Source organism: Orcinus orca, chromosome 16, assembly GCF_937001465.1.
Source record: "Orcinus orca chromosome 16, mOrcOrc1.1, whole genome shotgun sequence".
Taxonomy (NCBI): Eukaryota; Metazoa; Chordata; class Mammalia; order Artiodactyla; family Delphinidae; genus Orcinus; species Orcinus orca.
This window is the reverse complement of record NC_064574.1, coordinates 51,898,800-51,925,259: the sequence shown is the minus strand read 5'-3', so window position 1 is coordinate 51,925,259 and position 26,460 is coordinate 51,898,800. Positions and strand designations below refer to the sequence as shown.

At 58.9% G+C, this 26,460-nt stretch overlaps 3 protein-coding genes across 11 annotated transcripts; all 3 read right to left on the bottom strand.

Moving 5' to 3' along the window:
* Nucleotides 1-17: 17 nt before the first annotated feature.
* Nucleotides 18-1,617, bottom strand: CLDN9 (claudin 9). Its single transcript, XM_004270269.3, has one exon. The coding sequence runs from the start codon at nt 1,336-1,338 to the stop codon at nt 685-687; it is 654 nt and encodes a 217-aa protein (XP_004270317.1). The 5' UTR covers nt 1,339-1,617; the 3' UTR covers nt 18-684.
* A 23-nt stretch (nt 1,618-1,640) lies between these two features.
* On the bottom strand, nt 1,641-8,488 carry LOC117201493 (uncharacterized). The gene is made up of 3 exons (XM_033429022.2): nt 8,422-8,488; nt 7,448-8,249; nt 1,641-7,063 (listed from the first exon to the last, which is right to left on the bottom strand). The coding sequence occupies exons 1-2, from the start codon at nt 8,486-8,488 to the stop codon at nt 7,498-7,500; spliced, it is 819 nt and encodes a 272-aa protein (XP_033284913.2). The 3' UTR covers nt 1,641-7,063; nt 7,448-7,497.
* A 1,243-nt stretch (nt 8,489-9,731) lies between these two features.
* On the bottom strand, nt 9,732-22,507 carry GREP1 (glycine rich extracellular protein 1). Of its 9 annotated transcripts, XM_049699431.1 has the most exons (23): nt 21,512-22,507; nt 20,383-20,903; nt 20,061-20,093; nt 19,903-19,956; nt 19,038-19,070; nt 18,879-18,938; nt 18,727-18,759; nt 16,563-17,414; nt 16,060-16,087; nt 15,927-15,959; nt 14,832-14,885; nt 14,665-14,697; nt 14,420-14,452; nt 14,280-14,315; nt 13,238-13,279; nt 13,053-13,133; nt 12,633-12,695; nt 12,517-12,546; nt 12,372-12,431; nt 12,106-12,219; nt 11,874-11,918; nt 11,718-11,771; nt 9,732-10,132 (listed from the first exon to the last, which is right to left on the bottom strand). In XM_049699431.1, exons 8-23 carry the CDS (start codon nt 16,782-16,784, stop codon nt 10,116-10,118), a joined length of 945 nt encoding a protein of 314 aa, XP_049555388.1. In that variant the 5' UTR covers nt 16,785-17,414; nt 18,727-18,759; nt 18,879-18,938; nt 19,038-19,070; nt 19,903-19,956; nt 20,061-20,093; nt 20,383-20,903; nt 21,512-22,507; the 3' UTR covers nt 9,732-10,115. The 9 variants fall into 9 exon arrangements, with proteins under 9 accessions (XP_049555388.1, XP_049555383.1, XP_049555382.1 ...); XM_049699426.1 differs by lacking the exons at nt 9,732-10,132; nt 18,879-18,938; nt 19,038-19,070; ... (2 more) ...; nt 20,383-20,903; nt 21,512-22,507 and having other exon boundaries at nt 10,142-11,918; nt 16,563-16,598; nt 17,385-17,414; XM_049699425.1 differs by lacking the exons at nt 9,732-10,132; nt 16,060-16,087; nt 18,879-18,938; ... (3 more) ...; nt 20,383-20,903; nt 21,512-22,507 and having other exon boundaries at nt 10,142-11,918; nt 16,563-16,598; nt 17,385-17,414; nt 18,727-18,868.
* Nucleotides 22,508-26,460: the final 3,953 nt, after the last annotated feature.

Sequence of the window (26,460 nt, the reverse complement as noted above, 5' to 3'; positions counted from 1 at the left end):
GCCAGCCTGGCAGGAGGAGGTGGGCACAAGTCACTCACCTCCCGTGTTGCCCCCGTGCCTTGCGTGGCCTGAGTGAGGTTACCCACTGGTCAGGACCTGGAGCAGGCCTTGGCCAGACAAACCCAGGAGAGGCCATCAGGTCTTCCCGGCCCAACCACAGATCAAAGGAGCCGGGTTACAAATGGTCTATTTATTCCCTACTCAAAGGTGGCGGTGAGGGGGGTTGATGATGGGCAGGGCCTCCAGGCCTGGAGGAGAGTGGCTGCTCCCAGATGACCTGTCCAGATGGGCCTCTGGATGCTGGTAGTGGCCAGGTCAGAAGGGACCAACTCCAGGCCAGGGAGGGCATAAGGAGCTACTGCCCTTTGGGTGAGGCCCAGGTTTGGGGGGCAGGGGAGGGCTCAGGAAGAGGAGGGCCAGCCTGAAGAAGGAGACAGCAGAAGAGAGAAAATTGGGGGAAGCAGGGGCAGGCCAGGGCACCCTGCCTGGATGGAGGTGGGGACCCTGAAGAGGGTCTAGACTCAGTCAGGCCCGCTGAGACTAGCACTGCAGCCGGGCTGGGCTCCAGCATCTGGAAAGTGGGTTTCACCTGGGGGAGGAATTGACAGTAGAAGGCAAGGATTAGGGCAGGGCATCCAGCACAGGGTCAAGGTTCTAAGCAGCAGGCTTCCATGGACATTCACCTCATACGTAGTCTCTCTTGTCCAGCCCAGATGCACCCGAGCGGGAGGGGATAGAGTAGCCCAACCTCGGTCCCCGGGGCCGGTCGATCTGGGGCGGGGGGCATGTGCAGCAGAGGAGGCCCCCGCCCAACATAAGCAGGGCAGATGCCGCCCAGCCCAGGTAGAGAGAGGCTCCCAGCTCCCGCTTGAGGGCCTCAGCCACCAGGGGGTTGTAGAAGTCCTGGATGATGGCGTGGGCGGTCCAGCACACAGGGATGAGCACCAGGATGCCTGAGAGGAGGAGGATGACCCCCCCGGTGAGCACAATGCGGGCCTTGGCGCCTTCATCCTCCACGCAGGTGGTACACTGTGCACCCGTGATGGCCACCAGCAGGCCAAGCAGAGCCAGCAAGAGGGCGATAACGCAGAGGGCTCGGGCAGCCTGCAGATCCTGGGGCAGCGCCAGCAGCGAGTCGTACACCTTGCACTGCATCTGGCCGGTGCTCTGCACCACACAGGACATCCACAGCCCCTCCCACACCACCTGGGCCACCACAATGCTGTTGCCGATGAAGGCAGTCACCTTCCACAGGGGCAGGGCACAGGACACCAGGGTCCCCAGCCAGCCCAGCACAGCTAGGGTCATGCCCAGGAGTTCAAGAGCAGCCGAAGCCATCTGTTCCCTCAGTTAGGTCTTCCCAACTCTAGGAGGCCTGGTTGATTTGCAGGAGTGGGTCCGATGCTGCGAAGCGTAAGTCAGCGTCCTCTGACCAAGACAGTCCTCACATCTGTGAGCCTCTGGCAAGGCACCTCCTCGCTCCGTGCCCCTCACAGATGTGTCTCTGAACCTCCACAAACACAAATCAACCTCAAGTCCTGCTCAGCTGAGCGGCTGGTGTCCCTTCGAGGGGCCCGTCGCCCCTCAGATGCCCAGCGGCTGCTCCTGCCACCCTGCAGTCAGGTCCCACCGCCGCCTGTCTGACCCAGCTTGCACGGACCCTCCCGACCCACCTTCAGGCTGAAGAGAGATGTGTCCCCAGAGTTGGTGCAGGTTCACGCTGAGCGGCTCACCTGGCAGTGCCACCTGGGGACTCTGCTGGCTCCCGGTTGCAGGCGGGGTTTTAAGGCCAAGGCAGGGGAGGAGCAGAGAGGCCGAGACTGGGGAAGCCAGAGTGATGGGAGGAGGCGGGGCTGGGGATGGGATGGGGGCCTCAGGGTCAGTGCGGGGGTGGGTCATGACCAGGATGGAACAGGGGAAGAAAGAACATCCATGCCATAGGAACCCATGGACAAAGGAATGGGGAGACTGAGGACCGGCTGTGGAGGAAGGAATGGGGGCCATAAAGGAACTGGCTCAGGACAGAAGTGGGAGGGTATCTTGGGGAGCCTCCTGTCCCCCGCCCGCCGCTGTCTCTGCTCTCCCCCACCCCGTGATGCAAACGCACCAGCTTCCCCAGTATCACACACCCCGCCCCTGTCCAGCTGCCTGCCAACCGGGGACTCTCTGGAATCTGATCCGTCTCCCGTCTCAGCCCAGTGGCGCTGGCGGCTCCCGAGGGAGGGGCCCTGCCCGCACTGTTCCCCAGCAACAGGTGCCTGGCGCTCAGCTCAGGTGGCATCACCCAGGCAATGGCCTAGAAAACCACCACCCCCAACTTCTACATCAGCTCAGGTGTGCCATCCCCACCCCTGCTGCTGAATCTGGGGGCTGAGCTGAGGGTGTCTGGGGGCCAGGGACAAAGAGCCCGTTGTGCAGGTGGGGGAGGGGGAAGGGGGAGAGTAGCAGGGGCGTGAGCCCTCCGTGGGGGTGCAGCCCAAGCACCCAACTCTGTTCCTCGGGGAGTGGGACACCACAGAGGAGGGCGTCCCTGAGCCCTGCCCCACAGTCCTCAGGAAAGACACCCCTCCTGAAGACCCCCTCAGAGCCTGTGACTCCCCTCGTGGGGGCAGCCTGGAAGTCACACAGACCATGGCTCAAATCCTGCCCCCAACCCAGGGCCAGTTCATGGAAGGTCAAGGTCCTTAGCCTCCTTGGGTCAAAGGTCCCTTTGAGAAGCGCACAAACAGGAGCCCCTCATTTGGGGCGGGCCATGAGCTCCTTCAAGGCCCTCCCTGGGTGCTAAGAACTGAGGATTACTGTGTGAAAAGGGAGTTGGGGGCTGATGAAAATTCCACTCTCCAGGGTGGTGGAGAAGACCCCCGGGGGAGACCCTCTCCACCCGCCCTCCTCCTGAGGAAGCTGGAGCTCACCTGGCCTGTGGGGGCAGGGGTGGGAGGCCCCCCAATGCACACCTGGCCGCTGCACCACTCTACGACCCTGAGGGAGGGGAGGGGTGCTAGGTGCCTCCTCACCTACCCAGTGGGGCTTCATTTATAAAGGATTCTAATTTCAAGTGGCTGCATTGCTTCTGGGAATGGGTTTTAGCAATTTTTTGGAAAAGAGGTTTATAACTTCATCAGATTTGCAAAGGGGTGGGTGCCCCAGAAAAGCACAAGAACGCCTCCCCCTAAAATGGAACAACTGAGGCCAGTGCCAGCCAGTGGGTCTGATAGGCGGACGCCAATGATTGGAGCTTTCTCCACACTGGGTGCCTCCCCAGAGAGGGGCAGAGATCAACTGGTATGGGCTGACCTGGTGGCCCCAGCCTGAAGACGGGAGGAGGGTGCTGATGCTAGCTGGCTGGGACACGGCCAGAGCTCCCTGCTGGCTGTGATGGGCAGGGGGAGCCCTGGGCAGGTTGTCCAGCTCATCTAGTGCCCCCTCACGCCCCCAGGCCTCAGACTTCATGGGGTAGGTGGGTGGTTGAGAAGAAGGGCAAATAGAGGCAAGCCTTCAGTGGGCTCCCTCTGGGGCCACCAGGAATCCAGTCACACAGGTTTGGGCAGGCAGGTGTCAGGGAGCAGCAGCCAGCCCGGATCTCTGGAGGGCCCACCGAACCGCACAAAAGGCCTCCCATCCTGGGCAGCCTCAGCCCAGGGCCTTTTCCTTCCCCAGGCCTGGAGAGAGTCTGCCTCCTGCCTTGGGCATAAGGTCACCAACTCATCCTGATTTGCCTAGTACATTCCTGGTTTGAGCACTGAGCCCTTTGTAGGGGGGTCGCAGGGGATGGGGACAGTTGGTCAGCCTGCAATTGGGCCTTGCTTTAAGGGCCCACCAGTTCCACGGGCAGCTCCAACCCCCTCCCCCCAACGTCGTGATGGGGCCTGGTGTGGGCACTACACACACCAGGTAAACGTGGTGCCCAGAGATGGCACAATGAGGACCCTAAACTTCTTAGATCCCATTTCCTCTTCGGCCCGACATGTCTACACTCTACCCCTGCACTGCCACACGGGAGGTGGGCGGTCAGAGGATGAAGACACCCCTCTTGCCGCCGCCCCCAGAAACCAATCCCAGCCAGACCTGCCTCCGGGCACGGGGCAGCTTCAGCTTCCTCCCACCTGTCTCCCTTTTCCCCCTCTTGATAAGGCGCCTCCTCCACAGCCTAGACGGAGAGTAAATGTGGGGACATTTGTCAGAGAACTAGGAGAGGCACACTGTGTGTGTGGGGGGGGATGGGCAGCAGAGGTCAGAGTCCCAGGGCACTTGGGCAGGAATGTACTGCCCACCCTCAGCCCTCAGCCCTCCTTAGGCCACGGCTGGGAGGCCCCAGGCCCTCTCTTAGGTCCTCTGGTCAACCTGGATTCAGCTGGATCTGGGAACCAAAGGGTTAAAGTTGGGGCCTAGGCTGGGCCTGGGACTCGGGCTGGAAGGCTATGGACAGGAGAGGCCGGGACCCCCACTGTGTAGTTACCATCTCAATGACACTTTACCGAGTCCGCAGGAAGCCCCACCTCATCCGCCACCTCCTGGGAAAGAGGTGGGGGAGGAGAACCTTCCCCGCTGTACCACTGAGGGAGGAAACCAAGGAAGTGGAGGGGGGCTTGTCCTCCTCACCCCTTCAGGGAGTGACAGAACCGAAACTAACCTTTGTTCTCTCTGGGAGGGAGGAGGGGTGGGAGGCTCAGGTGGGCAGAAGAGACTGCAGCTCAGCTTAGATGAAGGTGAAGTGGGAGGGGGTTAACTCCAATCCTATTGTCCATCTCGCTCCCCTTACAGGGGAACAGGACAAAAGAGGGGAACTGACTGTGGCCACCATGGTGCCAGGAAGGGTATGGAGGTAGCTATGGGGGCTGCACAACAACCCCAAAGGCTGCATCGCCCATTTCCCTAGGGAGGCACCTGAGGCCCCGAAGTTGCAGGTAGAAAGCCCCTGGCTCCTGAACCAAAAGGAAAAGAGGAAACACTGACATCCCATAATAATTCTCAGGGACTTACGCCCCCATTTTACAGACAAGGGAGCAAGCTCAGAGAGGTAAGGAACTTGGCCAAGAGAACACGTGGGAAACAGGACAAGCCTGATGCAACCCTAGACTGACTTCAAAGCCTCCAGCTCCTTGCCCAGCAACGCTGGCTGAGCTTCCTGAGAGTAAGCTGGGCCTCCTGGTGCCTTTCCCCGAAGGCAATGCAGCCCGCAGCCCAGCCAGGCCACCCCGCACCATGTTGAGCTTCCCTCAAGCCATCCTCCCTGCATCCTGTCCTTTCCTCCAGAGCCAGCCATCCCCTCCTCCTCCCACTCCTCGAGGCTCCCTGCGTCATGGGGAAGTCTCTGCACAGAACAACATCTGTATCTGATTACACGGGAAGCCACCCTCCACCCGGGTTCACTTTCACCGTGTCCATGTCCCCGTCTCAGAAAGCAAAGAGTGCTCTCCACTCGCAGCACGCAGATCAGTGAACTCTGGGGTCAGACGTGGTGTCAACCCCACCCCAGGACCTTGCTGGGCAAGTCACGTCTGCCTAATCTCGGGTGTCTCCTGGCTACAAACCAGAGGGAGAAGCCTGCCCTGCTTACCTCCAGGGTTGCCAAAGGCACTGGCTGGGCCGCAAGTGCCCTGCACACCTTAGGTATTATTGTAGGTATTAACTTGGGATGGGAGTATTTCATCAAGAGCACAATGGCAGTTTCACTTGTAAACTGGGGCCGACTCCATTGACTGGGTAACAACTTTATTATCAGTTGTAATTGTCAGCTTACAACCAGCAGCATCTGAAGCTCTGAGAGTGCTGTCTTCTTTAGGAGCCCACATTCAGTCTTGTCCTTCCTGTTTACTGTCTGATTCTCAGCTCAGAGTGGGGAGGGCTACAGGACATAAAGAGCATAGAGGAAGCAGCAAGCTGGCAGGAATGCGAACTCGGCCACAATTCAGCAAAGGGGAAAGTCGGTCTACTTTTTTTCCTGTGCCAGTGAGAGTTTTATCAAGGCACTAGCGCCTTTGGATCCTGCGTGAGTACTCCAAGGGCACCCAAGGCTCAGGTTCAGCAAGGGGTAGGGCCTAACACAGGCTTTAGGGAAGCTGAAAGACAGCGGGGCAGGTGGGCCAGCCCCACAAGGGAGAGCACACTGCCTGTATGGATTGGATGGTGGCCCCCAACACTATGTCCAGTCCCAAGCCCTGGAACGTGTCAGCGTGGCCTTATTTGAAAAAAGGGTCTTTGCAGGTGTACTTAAGGATCTCAAGATGAGAGCATTCTGGACTTAGGGTGGGCCCTATATCCAATGACAGGTGTCATAAGAGAAAAACAAGAGGGAGATGTGAGACACAGCTACAAGGGAGAAGGTCATATGAAGATGGAGGCAAAGATTGGAGTGATGCAGCCATAAACCAAGAACACCTGGAGCCACCAGAAGCTGCAAGAGTCAAGGAAGGATCCTCCCCTAGAGCCTTGGGAGGGAGTATGGCCCTGGGACACCTTGATTTTGGACTTGCAGCTTCTAGAACCAAGAGAGACTAAATTTCTGTTTTAAGCCACCCAGTTTGTGGTGATTTGCTACAGCAGTCTCAGGAAACTCATACACTGCCTTTCTTGCTGGCAGGTCCCAGGCTCTCAGAGGTCGCCCAAGGTCAATTTGGCTTCCTGATACCACTCCTGAGCTGCTGTAGAAGAGCCCACTGAGATAGGACGTCTGCCTGGTTACTTGAGCCCAAGCCACCTGAGTAACAAAGGGAACTTTATTCTGCGTTGTACATGCTGGGGAGAAAGGGGGGTGGGGGTGGTGAAGGGAGGTAGTAAGGATGAGGAGAGAACAGGGGCTTCCTCTCATGACTCACCCTGGGAGCTTTCCTGTCCCTTGGGGATGACTTCAGAGCCCTTGCATGTGACACTCTTGTTCCAAGGCCCAGTATCGACTGTCCATCAACACCGCTGTTCTCCCCGTGCGCCCAGGCCCAAGGGACCCCAGGATCTATTTCAGCTGAAAGTTTGACTTCTTAAGACTTGGAAGGCAGGTTCTGAGTTTCCAAGAAGCCATACAAACTTCAGCAGAGAAAGATCTTAGCGATGACATCCAAACCCTTTACTGTACAAGGGAAAATGAGACATTTTGCGTACTCTAGTAAAAGTATTTTTAAATTTTGTTTTCATTTCCTCAAGCCGCGTGCTGTGGGATCCGAGCCCCACCTGCCCAGATCACCAGCCAGTTTATCACTACAAGGAATTAGTTACATTCTCAAATGACCAGGCAAAAGGCTTCCTGTAGGATCGTAAGAAAAAATGGAAGAAATGGCCCCAATTTTCAAACGAGCTTATTTTCAGACTTGCTCCTTCCTCCCCCAAAGCTGGGCTGCTCCCGACACGCCCTCCTTCTTCCCCAAGCCGGACCCCGACCCATGCCCCTGAACCTGCCGGCGGGGAAGGCGGCGAGGGGCATAGCCTCTGAATCCAGGCAGGGCTGCCAACTCACCCGCCCGCAGCCCCTCCGGGGCGGGGAGGGCCGGGCCTTCAGCACGGCGGCTACAGGAAAAAGTGCGGAGGCGGGGGCGGCAGTGGCGGCGGCGGGGGAAAGGCGGGCAGCGGCCAGGGGTCGAGCGGCCAGGGGTCGAGCGGCGCAGGCGGTGCCTGCAGGTTGAAAGGCGAGGGCCGCGTGGGTAGCGGCGGTAGCGGCTGCGGGGGCGGCTCGGTGTTGAGTGGCGGGCGGCCGCGCGCGCCCACGGGCCCTGGCGTGGCGGCGACCGCGGTCTCGGGCAGAGGCGGTAACGGCAGATGCGAGGGCGGTGGCGCGGGCGCGGGGAGGCGCGGCAGGTCCTGCAGGGCGAGGGCGGCGGCGGGCGGCGCGGAAGACCAGGCCTCGGGCGGCAGGTCGGGCAGCGCCATGTGGGCGCCGGGGCCCCAGGGCGCCACCGGCTTGGGCCGCAGCGGGAGCGCGGGCAGCGGCGGCAGCTCGGCCAGCGCGAGCGCCGAGGGAGGCGGCGGCGGCGGCGCGGGGCTCAGGCCGGGCGGCAGTCCGGGCAGCGGCGGGTGCGGCAGGGACGGAGCAGGCGGTGGGGTCACGGATAGAGATGCGCGGGCCCGGCCTAACCGCGAGTGGGCGCGGGCGCGGGCCAGCCGCGGATGCGAGCGGGAGCGAGGAAGCCGGGACGCCAGCTTGGCCACCACCGCCGCGCCAGGGCCGAGCGCGCATAGTCCGCGGAGGCCTTGTTTCTCCAGCAGGTGGCCACGCGCCGCCCTGCGAGAGACCCAGCCAATCGGAGCCGTGCGCCACCGCGCTCCACCCAATCAAAGGCCAATGCGCCGGCGACCTGTGCGTTTCTCCCGCCGGCTGGCACGAGCTGTCACTGGCAGCCAGTCAGAGGCAGGAGCACTCTCTGTCAACGTCTTCTTCCCTCCCCTCCCTCAGTTCCAGCCAATCATAGTATTCCGAGTTGCCGCAGGCTCCACCCCTCACCATCCCTGAGGCCAGGCGCTGCGTGTGCAGTGGGCGCCCCCAACTGGCCTGAGGGTCCATTTAGCCACGCAACCCCCTCTACAGCCCCGCCCTCCCTCCCTACAACAGCCAATGTGGAGAGTGTATGGATCTCTTTTTTTGGGGGGGTTTGCCCTTAGGGATTCTGGAATGATGCTCCTGGTGTAGGTCAAGATCTACGCAAATTCCCAATGAATGATCTTACAGAAAAGATGAAACGATATCAATTCAAAAGCAAAGCTTGACATGCAGCATTTGTGTTAACGTTGTTAAGAACGGTTGTAAACAACACAGATGGGTGACAATCAGGAAAAAATGAGAAATGGTCAATCTATTTAAAATTGGAATATAGAAATATTTATTAAAACATATTAGAGGGCTTCCCTGGTAGCACAGTGGTTAAGAATCCGCCTGGCAATGCAGGAGACACGGGTTCGAGCCCTGGTGCGGGAAGATCCCTACATGCCACGGAGCAAATAAGCCCCTGCGCCACAGCTACTGAGCCTGCCCTCTAGAGCCCGCGAGCCACAACTACTGAGCCCGTGTGCCACAGCTACTGAAGCCCGTGCGCCGAGAGCCTGTGCTCCACAACAAGAGAAGCCACCACAATGAGAAGCCTGTGCACCGGAACAAAGAGTAGCCCCTGCTTGCCACAACTAGAGAAAGCCCATGCACAGCAACAAAGACCCATTGCAGCCAAAAATAAATAAATAAATTTATTTAAAAAAAAAACAAACAATATTAGAGGCCTTCCCTTGTGGCACAGTGATTAAGAATCTGCCTTTACATATAGGGGACACGGGTTAGAGCCCTGGTCCAGGAAGATCCCACATGTCGCGGAGCAACTAAGCCCGGGCACCACAACTACTGAGCCTGCTCTCTAGAGCACGCAAGCCACAACTACCCACAATTACTGAAGCTGGCGCGCCTAGAGCCCTTGCTCCGCAACAAGAGAAGCCACCGCAATGAGACGCCGAGCACCACAACAAAGAGTAGCCCCCATTTGCTGCAACTAGAGAAAGCCCGGATGCAACAATGAATACCCAGTGCGGCCAAAAATAAAATAAATTAATTAAAAAAAAAACAATATTAGAACATTTCTCAGTGGGTTAGAAAGGATATCATCCACTGCCCTCACTGAGACCGTCTTCTCTGTGGCCCCTGTGCCCAAACGCTCCTCTTAATCCTGTTCTCCAGTAAAGAGACGATGTGGGTTATTCCACACCTCAGGTCAGAGAAACACAAGATGATTTTTTTTTTTTTAAAGAAATGACAAAAAAAAAAATGACATCCAGGATTTATTTATTTTTAATAAATTTATTTATTTAATTTATTTTTGGCTGTGTTGGGTCTTCATTGCTGTCCACGGGCCCTCTCCAGCTGTGGAGAGCAGGGGCTACGCTTCGTTGTGGTGCGCAGGCCTCCTACCGCTGTGGCCCCTCTTGCTGTGGAACACGGGCTCCAGGCGCACGGGCTTCGGCAGTTGCAGCATGTGGGCTCAGCAGTTGTGGCTCACGGGCTCCAGAGCACAGGCTCAACAGCTGTGGCACATGAGTCTAGCCGCTCGCAGCATGTGGGATCTTTCAGAACAGGGCTTGAACCCGTGTCCTCTGCATTGGCAGGCGGACTCTCAACCACTGCGCCACCAGGGAAGCCCAAGATTATATTTTTAAAGAATCAATACTTCTGTGAAAAAACAAAAGTCTATAATGATTCTCAAATAGAGCAAATTAAATGAGGTAGGCTAAGAGAAATCAGTCTGGAATTCCAATAATGTTTATACATTTACACTCCTCAAGGTTGTTCAACCCAAAACCTTGTGCATACTGCAGTCAGATTTTGGTCTACACTTGTTATCCTAAATCAGGCCACAGAAAGACAAGCTGAGTTCCTCATAGGGTGCCAAATCCCCTCAACTCTATTCAGCTGGAATTCTTCAGTTAAGACAAAACTTCACCAGATTGCAAAAGGTGTAGGCTTGGGAAGGCACAGCTCAGAACAGAGTCTCAAAGAGACTGGTTCCAGGACTAGCCAAGCCCTTGGTCAAAGTTCAGAATAGCAGATCAATCCCCAATTGTGCAACCTCCATTCTGGACCCAGCCTAGGAGAGTAATTTGCTTCCACATTTCTGGGTGATTAAACTTATAATCACGGGATGAGAAAACGAAGCAATCCAGTAGCACTGATTATTGACATTGGATTAGTAACTGGCTTTTTAAAATGTTTGAAAGTGTTCAGTAATCTGAGATATTAAATGTCTAATTTATTCATTTCCAAGAGGGGCTCATTTCCAAAAGCCCCTTAAGTGCTTAGGAAGAAGTTGCTGGTTGGATTTGTACACACGTACGCCACCCCCTCACCCTGTTAAGAGATCAAGTAGATTATGTGTGTAATTATTTGAAGTGTCTAAGGGAATTGAATTAATCAGGCTTGTAAAGCATGCTAAATATTTAGGGAGAAGCTGATCTGTCAAATTTATAATCTAATTGAGTACTAATCAAAGAATGTGAAGTGAGTTTTACATCCACATTATAAGGTCAATCAATAAAATGAGGTCTGGAAGCAAGTATAATGGCTTAAGGAAAATGAGATTTTTAGTTGGATCATTTTAATAAGTTAATTATAAATTAAAACACAAATGACGCACAAGTCCCCTAACTTGGACATGGCTCCATCGCCAGATTGTGACCACGTGATGCCCCCCTCCCCAAGGGCAGGCCTGAGTTCTCACATCTCTCCCATCTGGAGCACAGCCCCTGGCACACAGCTGTGTTGATGTTTGTTGAAGGAATGAATAAGGGGCCCCCAGCTGGCCCCCAACCCAGACAGTGATCCCCTGCACACAGCCCACAGAGGCAAACAGGGAAGCACATTGCCTTTATTGATAGTTCCAGCCCACAGGAGACCCCAGGCCAGAGGCCAAGCCCGAGGGTCTGGCCAGCCTCGCCAGGCAGACCAGGCTCTGATACAGAGGAGCTCAGAGTGGGCAGTAAATCTGCTCTGGAGCTCAGCATTTCCCAAGAGGGCAGCAGCCTGGGAAGAGGCAGAGCAGGGCCGTGGTGAGCCCTGTCTCCCTCCTTACCTCCTGGGGGACATGAGTCCTCTCCCTCCCCTGGCCTCTGAGGCCAGTCACCCAGCAGACACACACAGGTAGCCTGAGAGCTGGCTATATGTCCCCCCCGAGGGCTGGGGGTGTCCCCCAGTGCAGCCTGGAGGGGCAACGATGGTGGCATGGGATGAGTGGGGGCAGGGGCCCTGCATTCCCTCTCACCTCCATAGCCATTTCCCATCAGGCCATTGCTGCCTCGCTTCACCTCAGGGCCCCCTAAGGCACACAGACAAGCCAGGGCACCCCAGTCACCAGACGACTTCGCAGTCCTCCTGCCCACCCCAGCTTTACCCCAGGCCCTGGGAGACCCCCACTCACCTAAGGGCCCAGGGCCCAGCTCTGGCCTCAGCTGCCCATAGGGCCCTGGGGGGAGGGGCAGAGGTGAGAACACTGAGTCCCTCCTGTCCCCCTGCTACTCCCTCCACCAGGAGTGCCCTCCCTCCATCTCTGCAGGGCTATAAGGTGGGCTGTACGGCTAGCCCCAGGGCCCAGAGCCCAGTTCTCCACAGCTACCCGACCCCTGATGACCCGTTCCCACACACCTCATTACCCGGCTGGCTCCTGACCTCTGGATATGCACCTCTGGCCCCATATCTAGGCCTCAAGTTGGCCCCCCAGGGCTGGAGGGAGGGCCAGGGAGAGCCCCTCGGGGCCCCGGCCTGACCTGAAGGAGGAGAGCCGGCTTGGGACTCCTGCCCACTGGAGTTGTACATTCAGGATGCCCCAGTCCTTCCAGGGTCTCAGAGTCCCTCACCCACTCGGCCTGGTCCCCGCCACCCTTGCTAGGGTTCCCTCTGCTCCCCCAACGTTTCTTACCATTTCCTCCAGGGGCTGGAGCAGCCACATTGGGGCGCACAACTGCTGCCCTCTCATACCCTGCAAGAGACCAGGCTGACTCCTGCCCCGCCCCTGGACATCCCTTCCCCCACCCCCTGCACGGTGTCCCCTGGGTCCAACTCACCATTCCAAAAGCCATCAGTCCCAGGGAACCCTGGAGGAAGAAAGGGAAGGTCAGAGGCAGGAGCAGCCCCTGAGCCCAGAAACCCCCACTCCACCCTACCCAGCAGCCCCAGGCACCTGGCTGTGCGTGGGCCTCAGGGAAGACCCCGGATCCCAGACCACCATTCCTGTAACCAAAACCTGTAGGACAGCGGTGGGAGAGGGGCTGGTTGGAATGGGGCGGGGGCAGCACTGGGGGGGGCCAGGGTGACCTGCTCATGGACAGGGAGGGGCAGACAGACAGACTGACTCAGAGGCAGCCTAGAGAGGACCTCCCACAATCCCCCACCATCATCCAGCTAACCCAGTGGAGCCCACCTTCTGGAAGCTGTCCCTCCCTCCCTCTGGGCACTTCCCTTTCTGCCTGCTGAGTCTGTCACTCTGCCCTCACCTGAGACAGGATCCCCCTGGCTCTGGCCACCACTGTGGTCCAGTGCATAGTACATAATCGCTGGGTGGATAAGGACGGAGACTGACAGACAGACAAGGAGCACTCACTGTGAGGGAGACATAGCTCATGCCCAAGATGGGGACCCGGGGGCTCACCGACTTTCTGGGGCTTGAGGCCACCACCAAAGCCTGGGGGAGAGGAAACAGGGGTCAGAGATAGCCGGTTTCGCCTCCCTGCTTCCTGCGCTGTTGGAGGGGAGAGGAGGGAGAACTCAGGCGAAGGGCCTCCTCACCCAGTTCTGCTGCTGGTCTGTAGCCATTCGGAGGCTGGTACCCTGTGAGGGGAATGGAGATGAGCAGGGAGGACCCAGAGTTTCCCAAACTCCTTGGGGGCCCAGTATGGACCTTCCAGACTCTGAGGAGGAAGGGACTCTCCTCATCCACAGGGAATGGAACCAGAAGAAATGAGATATGAAAGCAGCAAGAGATACCAAGGGTAGACTCGGAGAGGGACTTCCTGGCCCTTAAAGTGCCTGAACACCTGAGATGACCCAGGGAACAAGGGAGATGGAGGAATGATCTGATCTGGCATGGGGTGGGGCAGGGAAGACAGATGCACACCTGCTTCCTGAGGTTTCGGCCCCCACTGGATGGCTGGAGTAGGAAATAGAAGGAAAGCCAGGGGACAGGAGTGAGCCCAGGGTGGGGCAGGTGTGGAATGTCGCAGACTGCCATGGGGGAAGGGGCTGGGGGAGCTGTCATATTGGGGGTCATGTGGGGTCTCAGGGCCAGAGTTCAGGCTTTTCCTCACTGACTTGCTGGAGATCAGGCCTGGGGGATTCTGAGTGGCCCAGCCAGGCCCAGCCCCTCCTGGGACCAGGTACCCGCCAGGGCCCCTCAGGTCCCTTATCCGCACTGACCTGGGAACTTGCCGTTCTGCACTGGGGGAGGGGGCTGGGATTTCAGGCCCCAGCCACCTGCTTTATCTGAAGGGATCCCTGGAGTGGGAGGCCTGGCAAGAAGCCACGGAGGGACCCCACCACTGCAGGGACCTAGATGGGGAGGAAGGGAGGGGGCAGTGAGCCCAGGCCAGTGCCGCCCCCAGGCTGCCCTCCTGGCCTCCACATGGCCAAGCCACCCGCCTGTGGTGGCTTCTAGGGCAGACACACCTTCCAGGGGAGAGAGTGGCCAGGCCAGAAAAAGCCCAGCTCCCACGGGCCACAATCTGCTCTGGGGACAAGGTGACTCAGCCACCTGATGTGGTTCCTGCTATTGCCCACCTTGCCCTCCACCTTCCAATATCCCCCCACTTCCCTCTGTTCCCTGCCCCCTCACCTGGCTGGGCCCCCAGCCCATTGCCATTGCCATATCCTGGAGAGGAAAAGCAGGGATGTGAGGGACAGTATTGGGCAGGGGGGTTCTGGAAGGACAGCAGGAGGAGGTGCAGGACAGGGATGGGGAAGGCTCTGGCTCACCTGGTTTCTGAGGTTTCAAACCCCCTCCCAGACCTGCAGGAGAGACAGAGGCTGCCTCAGACCCGACCAGCCCTTCCCCAGAAAGGAGCCCTCTGTCTCCCCTACTGAGGCCACCACTGAGCTCACCTGGAGGGAGCTGCAGCCCATTCCCTGATATGTATGCTGGGAGGAAGTGTGGGCATGAGGGCAGGGGCTGGGTGGGGGAGACTTCAGAAGGGGCAGAAGGGAGGCAGGGATGGACTCACCTGGCTTCGGAGGGCTCAAGCCCCCTCCCAGGCCTGGGGAGAGACAGACAGAGGCTGAGTGACAGGTGGACCCCACCCTGCCCCTTCTCTTCCTCTTTGCCCAGTGTGCCCTGTGCCCCCTCTTCCCCACCTCCCAGAACTGCAGGGCCTGACCCTGCCCCACTCACCTGGCTGGGGCCCTTCACCTGGGAAGGCTCCAACTCCCAGCCCATTCCTATAAACTGGGGAGACAGAGTGGGGGGTTATGAGGAAGAATAAAGTGGGGGCAGTAGACAGTTTCTGGGGGTAAGAGAAGTGGGGGGTCCAATTCTGACACCAGGTCCAATTCTGGGGTTTTTCCAACACCACCAAGCAATTCTCAGACACCATCTGGGTGTCCTACAATTTAATTCAAGTCCGACACTGTCTACCTGGAGACAGCATCAGATCCTACAGGTCAAAGGCTCAGACTTCTCCCCCCACCCCCATCCCACATTTCAAGCACCAATTTCCAGTCTAAGTTGTCACCTGTGCTTCTGACCAACTGGTTGTAGATCAGAGATTCCCACCACCCCCTCCTCCTTGGGTTTGATTAATTTGCTAGAGCGGCTCACAGAACTCAGGGAAACATTTTACTTACTAGATAATCGATTTATTATAAAAGGATATAACTCAGGAACAGCCAGTTAAAAGAGATGCAAGGGACAAGGCACGTGGGAAGGCACAAAGAGCCACCCTCCCAGCACTTCCAGGTGTTCACCAGCCCAGAAGCTCTCCAAATCCTGTTCTTTTGGGGTTTTATGGAGGCTTCATTACATAGGCATGATTGATTAAATCATTGACCAGTGGTGACTGACCTCCAGCCCCTCTCCCCTCCCTGGAGGTCATGGAGTGGGACTGAAAGTTCCAACCTTCCAATCACATGGTTGCTTTTCCTGGCAACCAGCCCCCACCCTCAGATGACCTCGGGGCTTTCCAAAAGTCACCTCATTAACATAACAGAAGACATATCCCTCTCCCTCCCTCCCTCCTTCTCTCTCTCTCTCTCTCCCTCCCTCCCTCCCTCCCTCCTCCCTCCCTCCTTCTCTCTCTCTCTCTCTCTCTCTCTCTCTCTCCCTCCCTCCCTCCCTCCCTCTCTCTCTCTCTCTCTCTCTCTCCTCTCTCCAGGAAATTCCAACGCTTTCAGGAGCACAGTGCCAGGAATGTGAGGAAGATTAAACATACATATTTCTTCTTATAAATCACAATATCACAGGGTGGTAAGAGAGAAAGGGAGGGTTTACCTGGCTTCTGAGGCTTCATGGCCTCAGCAATGCCTGGAGAAGAAAGAGATGGGAGCAGGTAAGGGACCCATGACCCCCCTCTGAGCCTCTCCTCCAGAACCCTGGCATCTGCCCCCAGCACCCACTCCTGTACCTGGTCCGTAGCATGGGAACCGCAGACCCTGTGGGCATGGGCAGGAGGTGCGGGGGGTGGGGAGGGGTTGAGGAACACAGGAGGCCAGAAACTGGGCTTCCCTTTCCTCCCAGTTTAGGGACCAGAAAACTTGGAGCCTCCTCTGCTGCATTCCATTACCAACTCTGCCCTCTCCAAGGAGCCCAGGAGAGGACCCTCAGAACAGAGTCTGGGTGGGGACCACCTCGCCCCCTCCTCTCTCCTCCTCGCCCAGCCTCCAGCTTCTCCCAACCCCTCAGTTCTGAGCTGGGGGGCCTGTGAGGGATGGAGGGATGAGCAGGGGGTTGGGGACCCTGGCTAAGTTAGAGGCAAGGATTTGTGATCCCCCGTACAGAGCCAAGCCAGAACCCTGGAGGCTCTCCCCGACCCCCTCTTAATCCTTCACCATTCCTGCCTCTTGAAGGCCTGGGAGATGGGAGAGAATGCCTAGATGTGGACCACACCCCAGAGCCCACCAGTCTCACCTGGCTGGGCTCCCAGCCTGTAGCTATTCCCAAATCCTGGGGGGACAGATGGAGACGGGTGTGTGAATAGGGGGAGGGGAGATTAGGGTTTACAGGGAGGTGGAGAGACATGCCCGGACAAGGCTCACTTGGCTTCTGGGGTCTCACACTAGCTCCGAAGCCTGGTGGAGAGACGGGGGGCAGGTTAGGGCTCCTGGCCCCATCCCTGGACCTCCCTAGCATCTCCAGGCAGGCCCACCCCTGCCTGCTACATAGCCATTTTGAGCTGCAGGGCCTGGGGGCAGGAGACAGGGGCTCTGGGTACAGCCTCTCTGAGGCCCCTGCACAAAGAAAGGTCCTTTAGCTCTCCCCCCCCCCCCACCCCCAGCCGGGCCCTCGGCCTCCTCCTGGGGTCCAGCCTCCCTGTGGAGCCTGAACGCCATCCCAGCTGCCTAAGTCCCGTCTGGTTGGTGTCACCACCACCACCCACACCAACCAGCCAGGAAGGTGGACACCTTGACGTCCCCTTACCAACCACATGCTCTGCTCTGGGCATGAGCTCCCGCCTCCTTGGCCCCCAGCCATTTCCAGAGCCTGTACCCTCTCTGGTCCTCTCTCAGATGCCCCAGCTCAAGATTTTCAGTGGGGCACGGCCAGCGGGCCCCCGCCTCTGCCTCCACCTCCCCAGAATATGCCCCCGTTACATTCACGCTTCTTTCCTGCCTGCCTCCTCCTGCTGCCCAGGCTCGGGAAGGCCTGCCACCCCACCTGGCTGGGCTGCCCTGGGGATGTTTGTTGAAGGAGTATTTGTTGTGTGACGCCAGATGGGAGGGCGGGTCTCACCTGGCTTCTGAGATTTCAGTTCTCGGAGGCCTGGGGAAGAGAAGGAGACTGTCCGGTGAGTCCACCCGGATCCCCGTCCCCTCAGAGCTAGGGACAGCACCTCCACCCCTGCATCAGCCACCCCCTCGGTGAGCCCTGCACCCCTAGACCTCTGGGGTCGCACCCGGCTGGGCTCCATTCCCGGTCCCAAACCCCGGGGAGACAGAGCAAGAGGCCTGAGGAGAGATCAGGGACTCAGGCGAGATCAGGAGTCTCAGGACTCCTGAGAGATCAGGAGCACAGATGCAGAGATGACAGACAGAGCCCAACAGAGCAGAGCATGGCTCACCTAGCTTCTGGCGTTTTCCTTTCCAGAAACCCCCACCTTTGGGTCTCCGCCCCCCCCAACTCAGCCCTGGTCCCCTCTCTACCTGGTCCAAAGCCATTTAGAGCTATGAGACCTATGGGGGGGTGGGTGTGACACAGGAAATCTGGATGGCACTGACGTGAGAGTGAGCCCCAGCCTCCCCGCCTACCCAGACCCCTGCCCTCCCCTTCAACATCCCTCCATTCAACCTAGCTAGGTTCACAAGAGGGGTGGGGAGCTCACTGGGGGGACCTGTGATAGGAAAAGGGCTGGGAAGACTGAGGCGGTTGAGAGATGGGATCCCAGATCCAGCCTTCCTCCATCCCTCTGGCCCAGAAGATTCCTGGGGTCTTAACATCCTCGCTCCTCCCTGCTCCCACTCTGGATGCCAGGACCCAAGCCCACCCCCCACCCAGAAACGCCAGCAGACTCCTCCCCAAGTTCTCCAACCCCTGCCTACTCCAGGTAGACAAGGTCTTTTGCTCCCTGCTTAAAACCACAAAGGTGTGTCCCACTGCCAGGTTCAAGTCCCCCCAGGCCTCCAGCCTCGGGCTGTGTCCTCTGGCTTTCCACCTCTGGTGGATTGTCCCCCAGTCCTGACCACAGCCTGCAACAGCACCTGGGGGTCCTGGCTTGGGCACTGGGCCCAGCGGGTCTGCAGCCAGGTCAGGGTTGACCGGCTCGGTCTGCAGTGTGCAGCCAAGGTCGGGCTCAGGCAGGCACTTGGGAAAGTTGGTGGAATGAGTGAGCCTCTAAGAGGCCCCCTGTTAGGAGCCCAGAGTGGTGGCCAGCAGTGATCTCTCCCTCCCCCAGCAGCCTGGGCCCTAGCCACCCTCACCTGGCTGGGCCCCCAGGCCATGGCCCATGCCCTGTCCTGGAGAGGAAAAGCCATATGTGAGCAGTGGATTGGGGGAGGACTTGGGATGGGGACAAGGACAGGGATGGACAGGGACAGAATTAAGATGGTGGGACGGAAGGGCAGGGTCTCTGTCTCACCTGGTTTCTGAGGTTTCATGCCCCCTCCTAAGCCTGGGGAAAGAAGAACTGAGCCACATGCAATGTGGACCCCTCCCAGCCCTTATTCTCCCCCAAGAAATCAAGTTTCTGCCCTCCCCCTCCCTCCTTTCTAGGACCCCAGGTGCCCTCACCTGGCTGGGCTCCAGCTCCTGGGAAGGCCCCAGCTCCTAACCCATTCCTGCTGCTGAGTCCTGGGGAGACAGAGCAGGAGTGAGTAAGGGGAGCAGGGGTGGGGGTGGAGGGACGATGGGGGGCAGAGGACAGGGACATAGGGACAGGGTGGGGCTCACCAGGCTTTTGAGGTTTCACGCTCCCTCCAATTCCTGAGAAAGAGACGGAGACTCGGTGAGGGAGCCTAGAGCTCCTGTGAACCCCGAACCCAAGCACATGCCTCCAGCTCCTCCCACCCCTCCCCTACCTGGTCCCTGGCCATTCTGAGCCATGGGGCCTGTGGAGAGGAGGAGGGTAGAGGCTGGAGCCCAGCCAGTGCTGGGTGGGCCCACACCTCCTGTGGTGTCCTCACCCACAACCTTTGTGCCCCCCAAAAGTTATTCCCCTGGAGCATGCCCAGAGAGGGGACTGGAAGTCTGGAAGAGCCTCCCTTGAGACCACAGCTCAAGCCAGAGGAGTGGCAGCAGCGGCTAATGAAGGGAGCAGTCCCTGGGAGGGTGGCAGAGTGGCAGGGCTGGGGACAGGGTGAGAGGGCTCCCCCGCGCCTGGTTTCTGAGGTCTTATGCCCCCTCCCAGCCCTGGGGAGTGACAGAGAGATTGACACTGACCCCTACCAGCCCCTCTCCTAAGAGTGTGGGCCAGGACCCTGAACCCCGCTTGCCTGCCCCTCCCTGCAGCCCCCTGGCTGGAAAAGCACCAATGCTGAATCCATTTCTGCTCCCAAATCCTGGGGACACAGAGGTGGCACTGTTGGCTGTGGGCTGGCAGGTTGGAGCAGGCAGAAGGGGCCAGGATAGAAATGGGTGGGGAGAGTGCCAAGATGGGCAGGGCAGGGCTCACCTGGCTTCGGAGGTTTCATGCCCCCTCCCAGGCTGAGCCCCTGCCCTCCCCCCAGAACGCAACTCTCTCTGGGTTCCCTGATTCCAGCTCTGTTCACGCCTTCCCCCTCCCTGGACCACAGGGTGGTGCCCCAGGTGCCCTCACCTGCCTGGGCTCCCAGCCCTGGGAAGTCACCAGCTCCCAGCCCATTTCCATATCCTGGGGAGACAGAGCCAGAGGGAAGGATGGGGGGAGGGGCTGGGGCTTCAAAGGGCAGGTAGATGGAGAGGTGGGCAGAGGGGCGGTCATGGAGCAGGTCTCACCTGGCTTCTGGGGTTTCACCCCCCTTCAAAAGCCTGGGGAGAGAGATGCAGTAGATGAGGGCACCCCAGGGAACCAGCCTCTTCCTGGGGTTCCATGAGCTGAGGGCTAAGGTGGGGGCATTTGTGGTCCCAGCTGAGGTAGGGGTGGAGCAGGGGTGCCCTTGGTCTCCATTCCCCAAACCAGACAACTGGAACAGTTTTGGTCTTTCCCTTTGCCTCCAGTGAGTCACCAGTTGTGCCCTGAGGGAGCCTGGGGGAAGACCCAGTGGTATCCTCCCCACCCCTCATATCCAAACCAATCTTTTTCCCGGAACCTCCTCACCTGGCTGGGTGGCAGCACCTGGGAAGGCCCTGACTCCCAGCCCATTCCCGTTCCTAAACTCTGGAGAGACACCTGGGGACACAGGGCAGGAGAGGGTAAGGGAGAGGGGCAGAGAGATGAGGAGAGACAGGTAGGGCGAGGCTCACCGGACTTCTGGGGTTTCACGACCCCTCCAATGCCTGAGAGGGGGATGGGGGTCAACTGAGGGTCTCAGGAGACCCCATGTCAGGGGTGCCCCTAGAATCCTGGCCCCACCTCCACCTGTTCCCTAGCCATTGGGAGCTGGAGGACCTGTGGGGAGAGGAAGCCATGAACTGGGTGGGTTTGGGGTGAGGGTGCAGGACCCTTGGACCCCACCAGAAACAGCAAACTTGAAGGCTCTCTGTCTGTCCCTTCACCCCCTGGAATCATTCACAAATCCTGCCCTCTGCTCCGAGGCCTGGGAGTGAGCAGGGGGATGGGCAATGCCCAGCTCCACCACTCACCTGGCTGGGCTTCTAGCCCATGCCCAGTGCGGAATCCTGGGAGAAGAGATAGAGGTGAGGGGTGTGAGAGAAGGGTGGGGAGACAGAGAGAGAGCCAGGGCCAAGCAGGGCCCACCTGGCTTCTGAGGTTAAACACCCTCTCGGAAGCCTGGGGGAGACCCAGTGAGCCGGTGAGAGACCCAGGACACCCTCCACCCCATAGCCATTCTGAGCCAGGGCCTGTGGGAACTCAGCTCCAGTCCATTCTTCCCAAGAAGGGTGGGGGACACAGGAGGGGCCCTGGCTCCTGGGAGCTCACTCCCCTTCCTTCCTTCTTTTGGCTCTGAGCTGGCCCAGGGCCTCGCAGTGAGCCGGGCTTGCCCGCCCTGGAGTTGGGTTCTGTGGGCAACCGGGGAACAAGCAGGGACAGGAAAGAGTTGTACCCCCGAGGCGTGTACATGGTGAGACAACAGAACCGCCTTGGTGGATTCCTGGGGCAGGGGAGCGGTATGTAGGAGGGAAAGGACAAGGCCTGCAGGAAGGGTGGTGGGCGGGCTTCTCCACCCAGGGCTGGGGTGGGGGGGGAAAGTGCAGCAGTGTGGTCCTTAAGTGTTTCTGAGATGGCTGTCTCCCCCAGACCCAAATCCCATTTGCCCATGCCTTACCTGCTCCTAGACCACTGGGGGGGGCCATAGCCTGTGGGGGAAATGGGAAGTTGAGCCTGGGGGGCAGGAGGGGCCAGGAGCTGGGTGCCCTGCTCTTATTCCGAGGACACAGAGCTGCCCTGCCCGCCACCCCTCAGCCAGCTTTACCTGATGGATAGCCATTCAAGCCTCCTAAGCCTGTGGGGTCAGGAAGAGAGGGTGACTTAGGAGGCAGCAAAGAGCTGAATCTGGATGCTCCCTGCAAAGCAAGAGAGCACACCCCTGTCTCTGGGCCTCAGGTGCCCTGGGGTCACTGGAGGGTGAGCAGACTGGTGGCAGGGGCAGGAGAAGTGGAAGAGTCCCTGGCATGGAGGGAGGCGTCTGGGCCATACCCCTGGGAGCAGATCCCCCTGTACCCTCTTCCAGGGGCAGTTGCACTTCTGGCCTCCATTCTTACTTGAACTCCTCCCTTCCTGGAAATCCCGTCCTCGTCCCCCAGCCCCGAAGTCTCTCTCCTGCAGCTTAGGTGTGTCAGGTCTCAGGAGGAAGCCCCTCTCCCACCTGTAGGGCCCCACAGGTCCCTGGAGGGAAGACCTTTCCGGACACCCCACCCCTGGCCCCGCCCCAACTCGCCTTGTCTCCTCCCTTCCTGTCCTACCTCCACGCCTTTGCCTTGTGTCACTGCCAGCGATGTCCTTCCCCTTTCCTGTAGCAATCTGCCCCACCCCCACCCCGCAAAACCAACTCCAGGCCTTCCTCCAGCCCTGATGTTCTCACACCCAGGGTTGAGATTCTGCCCCATCTCAACTCAGTTCCAAGGGTGCGAGCTGTCTGTTTCTCACACTTGAGCTGACGTGAACAAGGTCACCTGCCAGGAAGACACGGATGACCCTGTGTTCTCCTGGGCCCCAGATCTGGATCCCAGAGCAGGGAACATCTGGGGTGCTCCCCCAGAGAACTCCCAGACCCCTGCGAGGGGAAGACCAGGCCCTCTTCCTTGACCCCAGAGCCTGGAGGATCCACTTACCTTTCCCCAGGCTAGGAGACAATGGAGGTAGCCCTAGGGGAGGAAGGGGGGTCCTGACTCAGGGCAGGGACCCCAGGCATCTATCCCCCAGTCTCCCAAAGCCCTGCCCAGCCCAGATTCACAGACCCTCCCCTCCTTCTCTCTGGAGCCCCAGCATCTGGCCCAATGCTCTACCTACACTCCAAGCCCCAACTTCAGCTGCCCAGACCCGCCAGCAGCCCTGCTGCCTGCTCTCACAGCCTTGCAGGCTTTCAGAAGTCAAGCAGAGCAGGAAAAGGGTGGAGGGGAAGGCCCAGGTGCTCATGATGAGGGCAGAGTGAGAGGACACCCACGTTTTGGGCCTTTAAACACCTCTGCTATGTGGGGGCCCACATCCACTTCCCCCCACTGTGAGTAGCAGAGGCTCCGCTGGGCTGGCAGACCCCAGGGGGCAGCCCCCGCCCGCCCCCTCAGGCCTCTTCCCTGCTCACCCCTCATCCATCATGGGTGCTGACAGCCGGGACAGGCCCCCACCTAGCCCCCCAGGCTCCTCCACCCCTGTCAGGGACTGGGGCCCTGGCGCCAGGCCTGGAGGGCTCAGCTGCTCCCCCCAGCAGCTGGAGAGGGCAGGCAGGCACCCCAGGCCCAGCCTAAACACAGCTGGGGGTGGGGGTGGGGGTGAGCCAGGCCCAGAAATGTGGGCGTGGCTGGCAGGGGAGGCTCTGAATGAGTTACTATGTTACAGGAAGGAGACAGTATTACAGAGGCAAGTGGCCAGGGGACAGTGTAGCAGAGTGTATCAGGACTGTATCACTGTATCCCACAGGCAGGCGTGTCCACGAGAGGAGCTGGGCTATTAACCCATCTAACCCTGGAGACCGCAGTGATCACACCAGGAGACAGCCCTTTGACCCCAACTGAGTCTGGGCTTGCAAGAGTGGGACTGAGCCTCCCTTCCATGAAGGATGGTGACTCACAGGGATGGGTCACCCCATGTTCAGCCTGTCCAAGAGTCCCTGCTGTTTCTTGAAGGCTCAGCCAGGGTCTACCTGCTGCACAAGTCCCTCCCAGCTTCACCTCCATCTCCTGCTCTGCTCCATCTGCACTGACTCTAACTTTAGGGACAGAATCTGGGGGAGGGGGAGCTCCTTAGGGTGCGGTGGGGGCAGGAGTGCAAAAAGGGTACCTGGAGGTTAGTAAGCACTCTCCATTCCTCAGGTGGGCGGATGAGCCTGGAGCTGGGGCCTGGGCGCAGGGGGCTTGGTGGGGAGCCGAGCACGGGAGACCCAGAGAGGTAGGCCTGGGAAATGCCAGGAGTTGGGGCCTGGACCCCAGCCCAGGTAGAGGGCTGAGGGGGTGGCTTGAGGGGCCTTTAGCACAGCTGCATGTTCAGAAGATGTCTGACCCGCAGGTGCCTGGCCTCCCTTCAACTGGCCTCCCCCAAATTCCCACCCTGGCAGGTGGTGCTGTTGTGAGCAGTTGGCAGGGAGCCTACTGACACGGGCTGTGCCATTTTAGGCGATGCGCTCCTTGGGCCTCCAACTTGCACTTCCGACACCCCAGCTGTCACCTTGCCCTGGGCTCCCAGCTCTGGCGCCTCAAAGTTGCTCCTCTATTCGGAGGCTGGGCCATGTCCCCTCACACCTAGGGGCAAAAGGTAGCCCAGGACCTAGCTCCATCAGGGGCTCTCTCAACCCACTCTAAGTGGTCCATGTGCTCTCAGGCTGTCCTGCCAGGGTGGGGCTGGGGGTAAGCTGAGGGGACTGGCCTTGCCGGGGGTCGGGGTGGTGGCATTGCAGGGGCCGGAGGTGCCCAACTGGGCCAGGCCCTAGTCCTGAGCGGAGTCAGCTGGCCCAAAGCCCCAGACTGGTTGGCATTTTTCACAGGCCCATGCCAGCACCCAGGCAGCCTGGCAGTGGTGGCGGGCACTGGCTTTCCCTCTGGCAGTGGCCAAGCAGGCGCCCAGACTGTACCTCCTGCGAGGCCTCTCCTAGTCTCCCCGCCTGCCTCCTCCTGGGCCAAGCTTCCCTGGCGCCCTGCAGGGTGGGCCATGTGTCTGTGTGTCTGGGTCTGTGCAGGGGGCCCTCAGCTATCCCAGGTCTGAAGCAGACACCTTGGGCCTAGACTGGCGCAAGGTGGGCAGACAGCGAAGTGGCATCTGAGGTAACAGGGGCTGCTGCTGCCCAGAAGTGTGTGGATGAGCAGAGGGCGGAGGCCTGTGTACTGCCCGGCCTCAAATCCCAGCCCTGCTGCTTAGTTGTAAAATCTGTGCCAAGTCCCTTCTCTCTGCCTCTGTTTCCCCATCTGCAAAATGGGGTGAGAAGTAGCTCCCCCATTTTAGAGGAGAGTGAACAGACTCAGGAAAGTGGGATTTCTGCTCAAGCTCCCAGCCAGATGGAGCTGGTATGTGAACCCGATCTGCATCTGAACCCAGCGCCCAGTCGGCTAATCATAGGCCACTTGGTCACCGTCCATGAGTGGGCCAGGGAGCCGGTGCCTGTGGCCATGGGGCAGAGCAGGTGGTCTGGCAGGAAAGCCCTCCCCAGGGAACCTGAGTGGACCATCCCAGCTGCCCCCGGCTGTCAGGAGTGGTTGAGGCCAGGGGCCACCCCTGAGCCCTTCCCAGCAGCCAGTAAAGGTCCAGCCTCCAGGACTCCAGGTCTTGGCTACCTGCCAGGTGGGGCAGGAGGTGGGCCTGTGGGGTGCTGTGCCGGGGTGCCTGGCTGAGGGGACCCAGCTCGAACAGAGGGGTCTTGTTCACAGGTGGGTCTGTGCGGGGGAGGTGGGTGCCCCAGGCATAGTCACATCACATGTGCTCTCATGTGAGTGTGCTCCCAGGGTGCAGGCCCTCCTGTGGGAAGCGAGCAGCAAGGGTGCAGCCCAGTGTGTGTGTGTGGGGGGGGGGCAGAGGGGGAGGTGCTGGTGACTTCAGCCCAGATCCCTGTATTGGCCACCTCTAGGACACCTCTGTCACCCCCAAGCACGTGCACTGTGCAAAGCTGACTTCTATTAACTCCCTCTCCTACCTGTCAGATTTTTTTTTTTTTTTTTTAATGTGGTACGCGGGCCTCTCGCTGTTGTGGCCTCTCCCGTTGCGGAGCACAGGCTCCAGACACGCAGGCTCAGCGGCCATGGCTCATGGGCCCAGCCGCTCCTGGGCACGAACCCGTGTCCCCTGCATCGGCAGGCGAACTCTCAACCACTGCGCCACCAGGGAAGCCCTCAGATTATTTTTTTAAAAAAACCTATGCCAGGGACTTCCCTGGTGGTCCAGTTGTTAAAACTCAGCACTTTCACAGCCTATGGGCCCGGGTTCAATCCCTGGTTGGGGAACTAAGATCCTACAAGCCGTGCAGCATGGCCAAAACCAACAAACAAAACTTATGCCATTGCAAAGTGTGCACAAGACAGAAACATACAGTATAATAAGTACCTATAAAGCACAGAGATCAAGAAATAGAACACAGCCAGCTCCCCAGAAGTGTCCATCACAATCGCTTCTTTCCTGTTAGGGTAGCCATGTTTGCACATGTGGCCGTCTTTTCCTCGTCTTTCTTTCTTTCTTGTTAATTTATTTACTTACTTATTTATTTATTTTTGGCTGCATTGGGTCTTCGTTGTTTCTCGTGGGCTTCCTCTAGTTGTGGAGAGCAGGGGCTACTCTTTGTTGTGGTCCGCGGGCTTCTCATTGCGGTGGCTTCTCTTGTTGCAGAGCACGGGCTTTAGAAGCGTGGGCTTCAGTAGTTGTGGCTCACATGTTCTAGAGTGCAGGCTCAGTAGTTGTGGCACACGGGCTTAGTTGCTCCACGGCATGTGGGATCTTTCCGGACCAGGGCTCGAACCTGTGTCCCCAGCATTGGCAGGAGGATTCTTAACCACTGCGCCACCAGGGAAGTCCCTTGCCTTTCTAAAGTCACATTAGTCCAATTTTGTGGCCCCATCCCTGGTGAGTGGTGAATGCGGT

Excerpts from the sequence above, each read along its gene's own strand:
- CLDN9 (XM_004270269.3), bottom strand. The coding sequence starts at position 1,338 with ATGGCTTCGGCTGCTCTTGAACTCCTGGGCATGACCCTAGCTGTGCTG.
- LOC117201493 (XM_033429022.2), bottom strand. The coding sequence starts at position 8,488 with ATGGACCCTCAGGCCAGTTGGGGGCGCCCACTGCACACGCAGCGCCTG. Across the intron at positions 8,250-8,421 it reads GGCCTCAGGGATGGTGAGGG|CGCGGTGGCGCACGGCTCCG; the intron begins GTGGAGCCTGCG and ends GATTGGGTGGAG.
- GREP1 (XM_033429026.2), bottom strand. The coding sequence starts at position 13,718 with ATGACCCCCAATATGACAGCTCCCCCAGCCCCTTCCCCCATGGCAGTC. Across the intron at positions 12,547-12,632 it reads TGAGGCCCACGCACAGCCAG|GGTTCCCTGGGACTGATGGC; the intron begins GTGCCTGGGGCT and ends TTCTTCCTCCAG. Across the intron at positions 12,432-12,516 it reads GACTGATGGCTTTTGGAATG|GGTATGAGAGGGCAGCAGTT; the intron begins GTGAGTTGGACC and ends GGTCTCTTGCAG.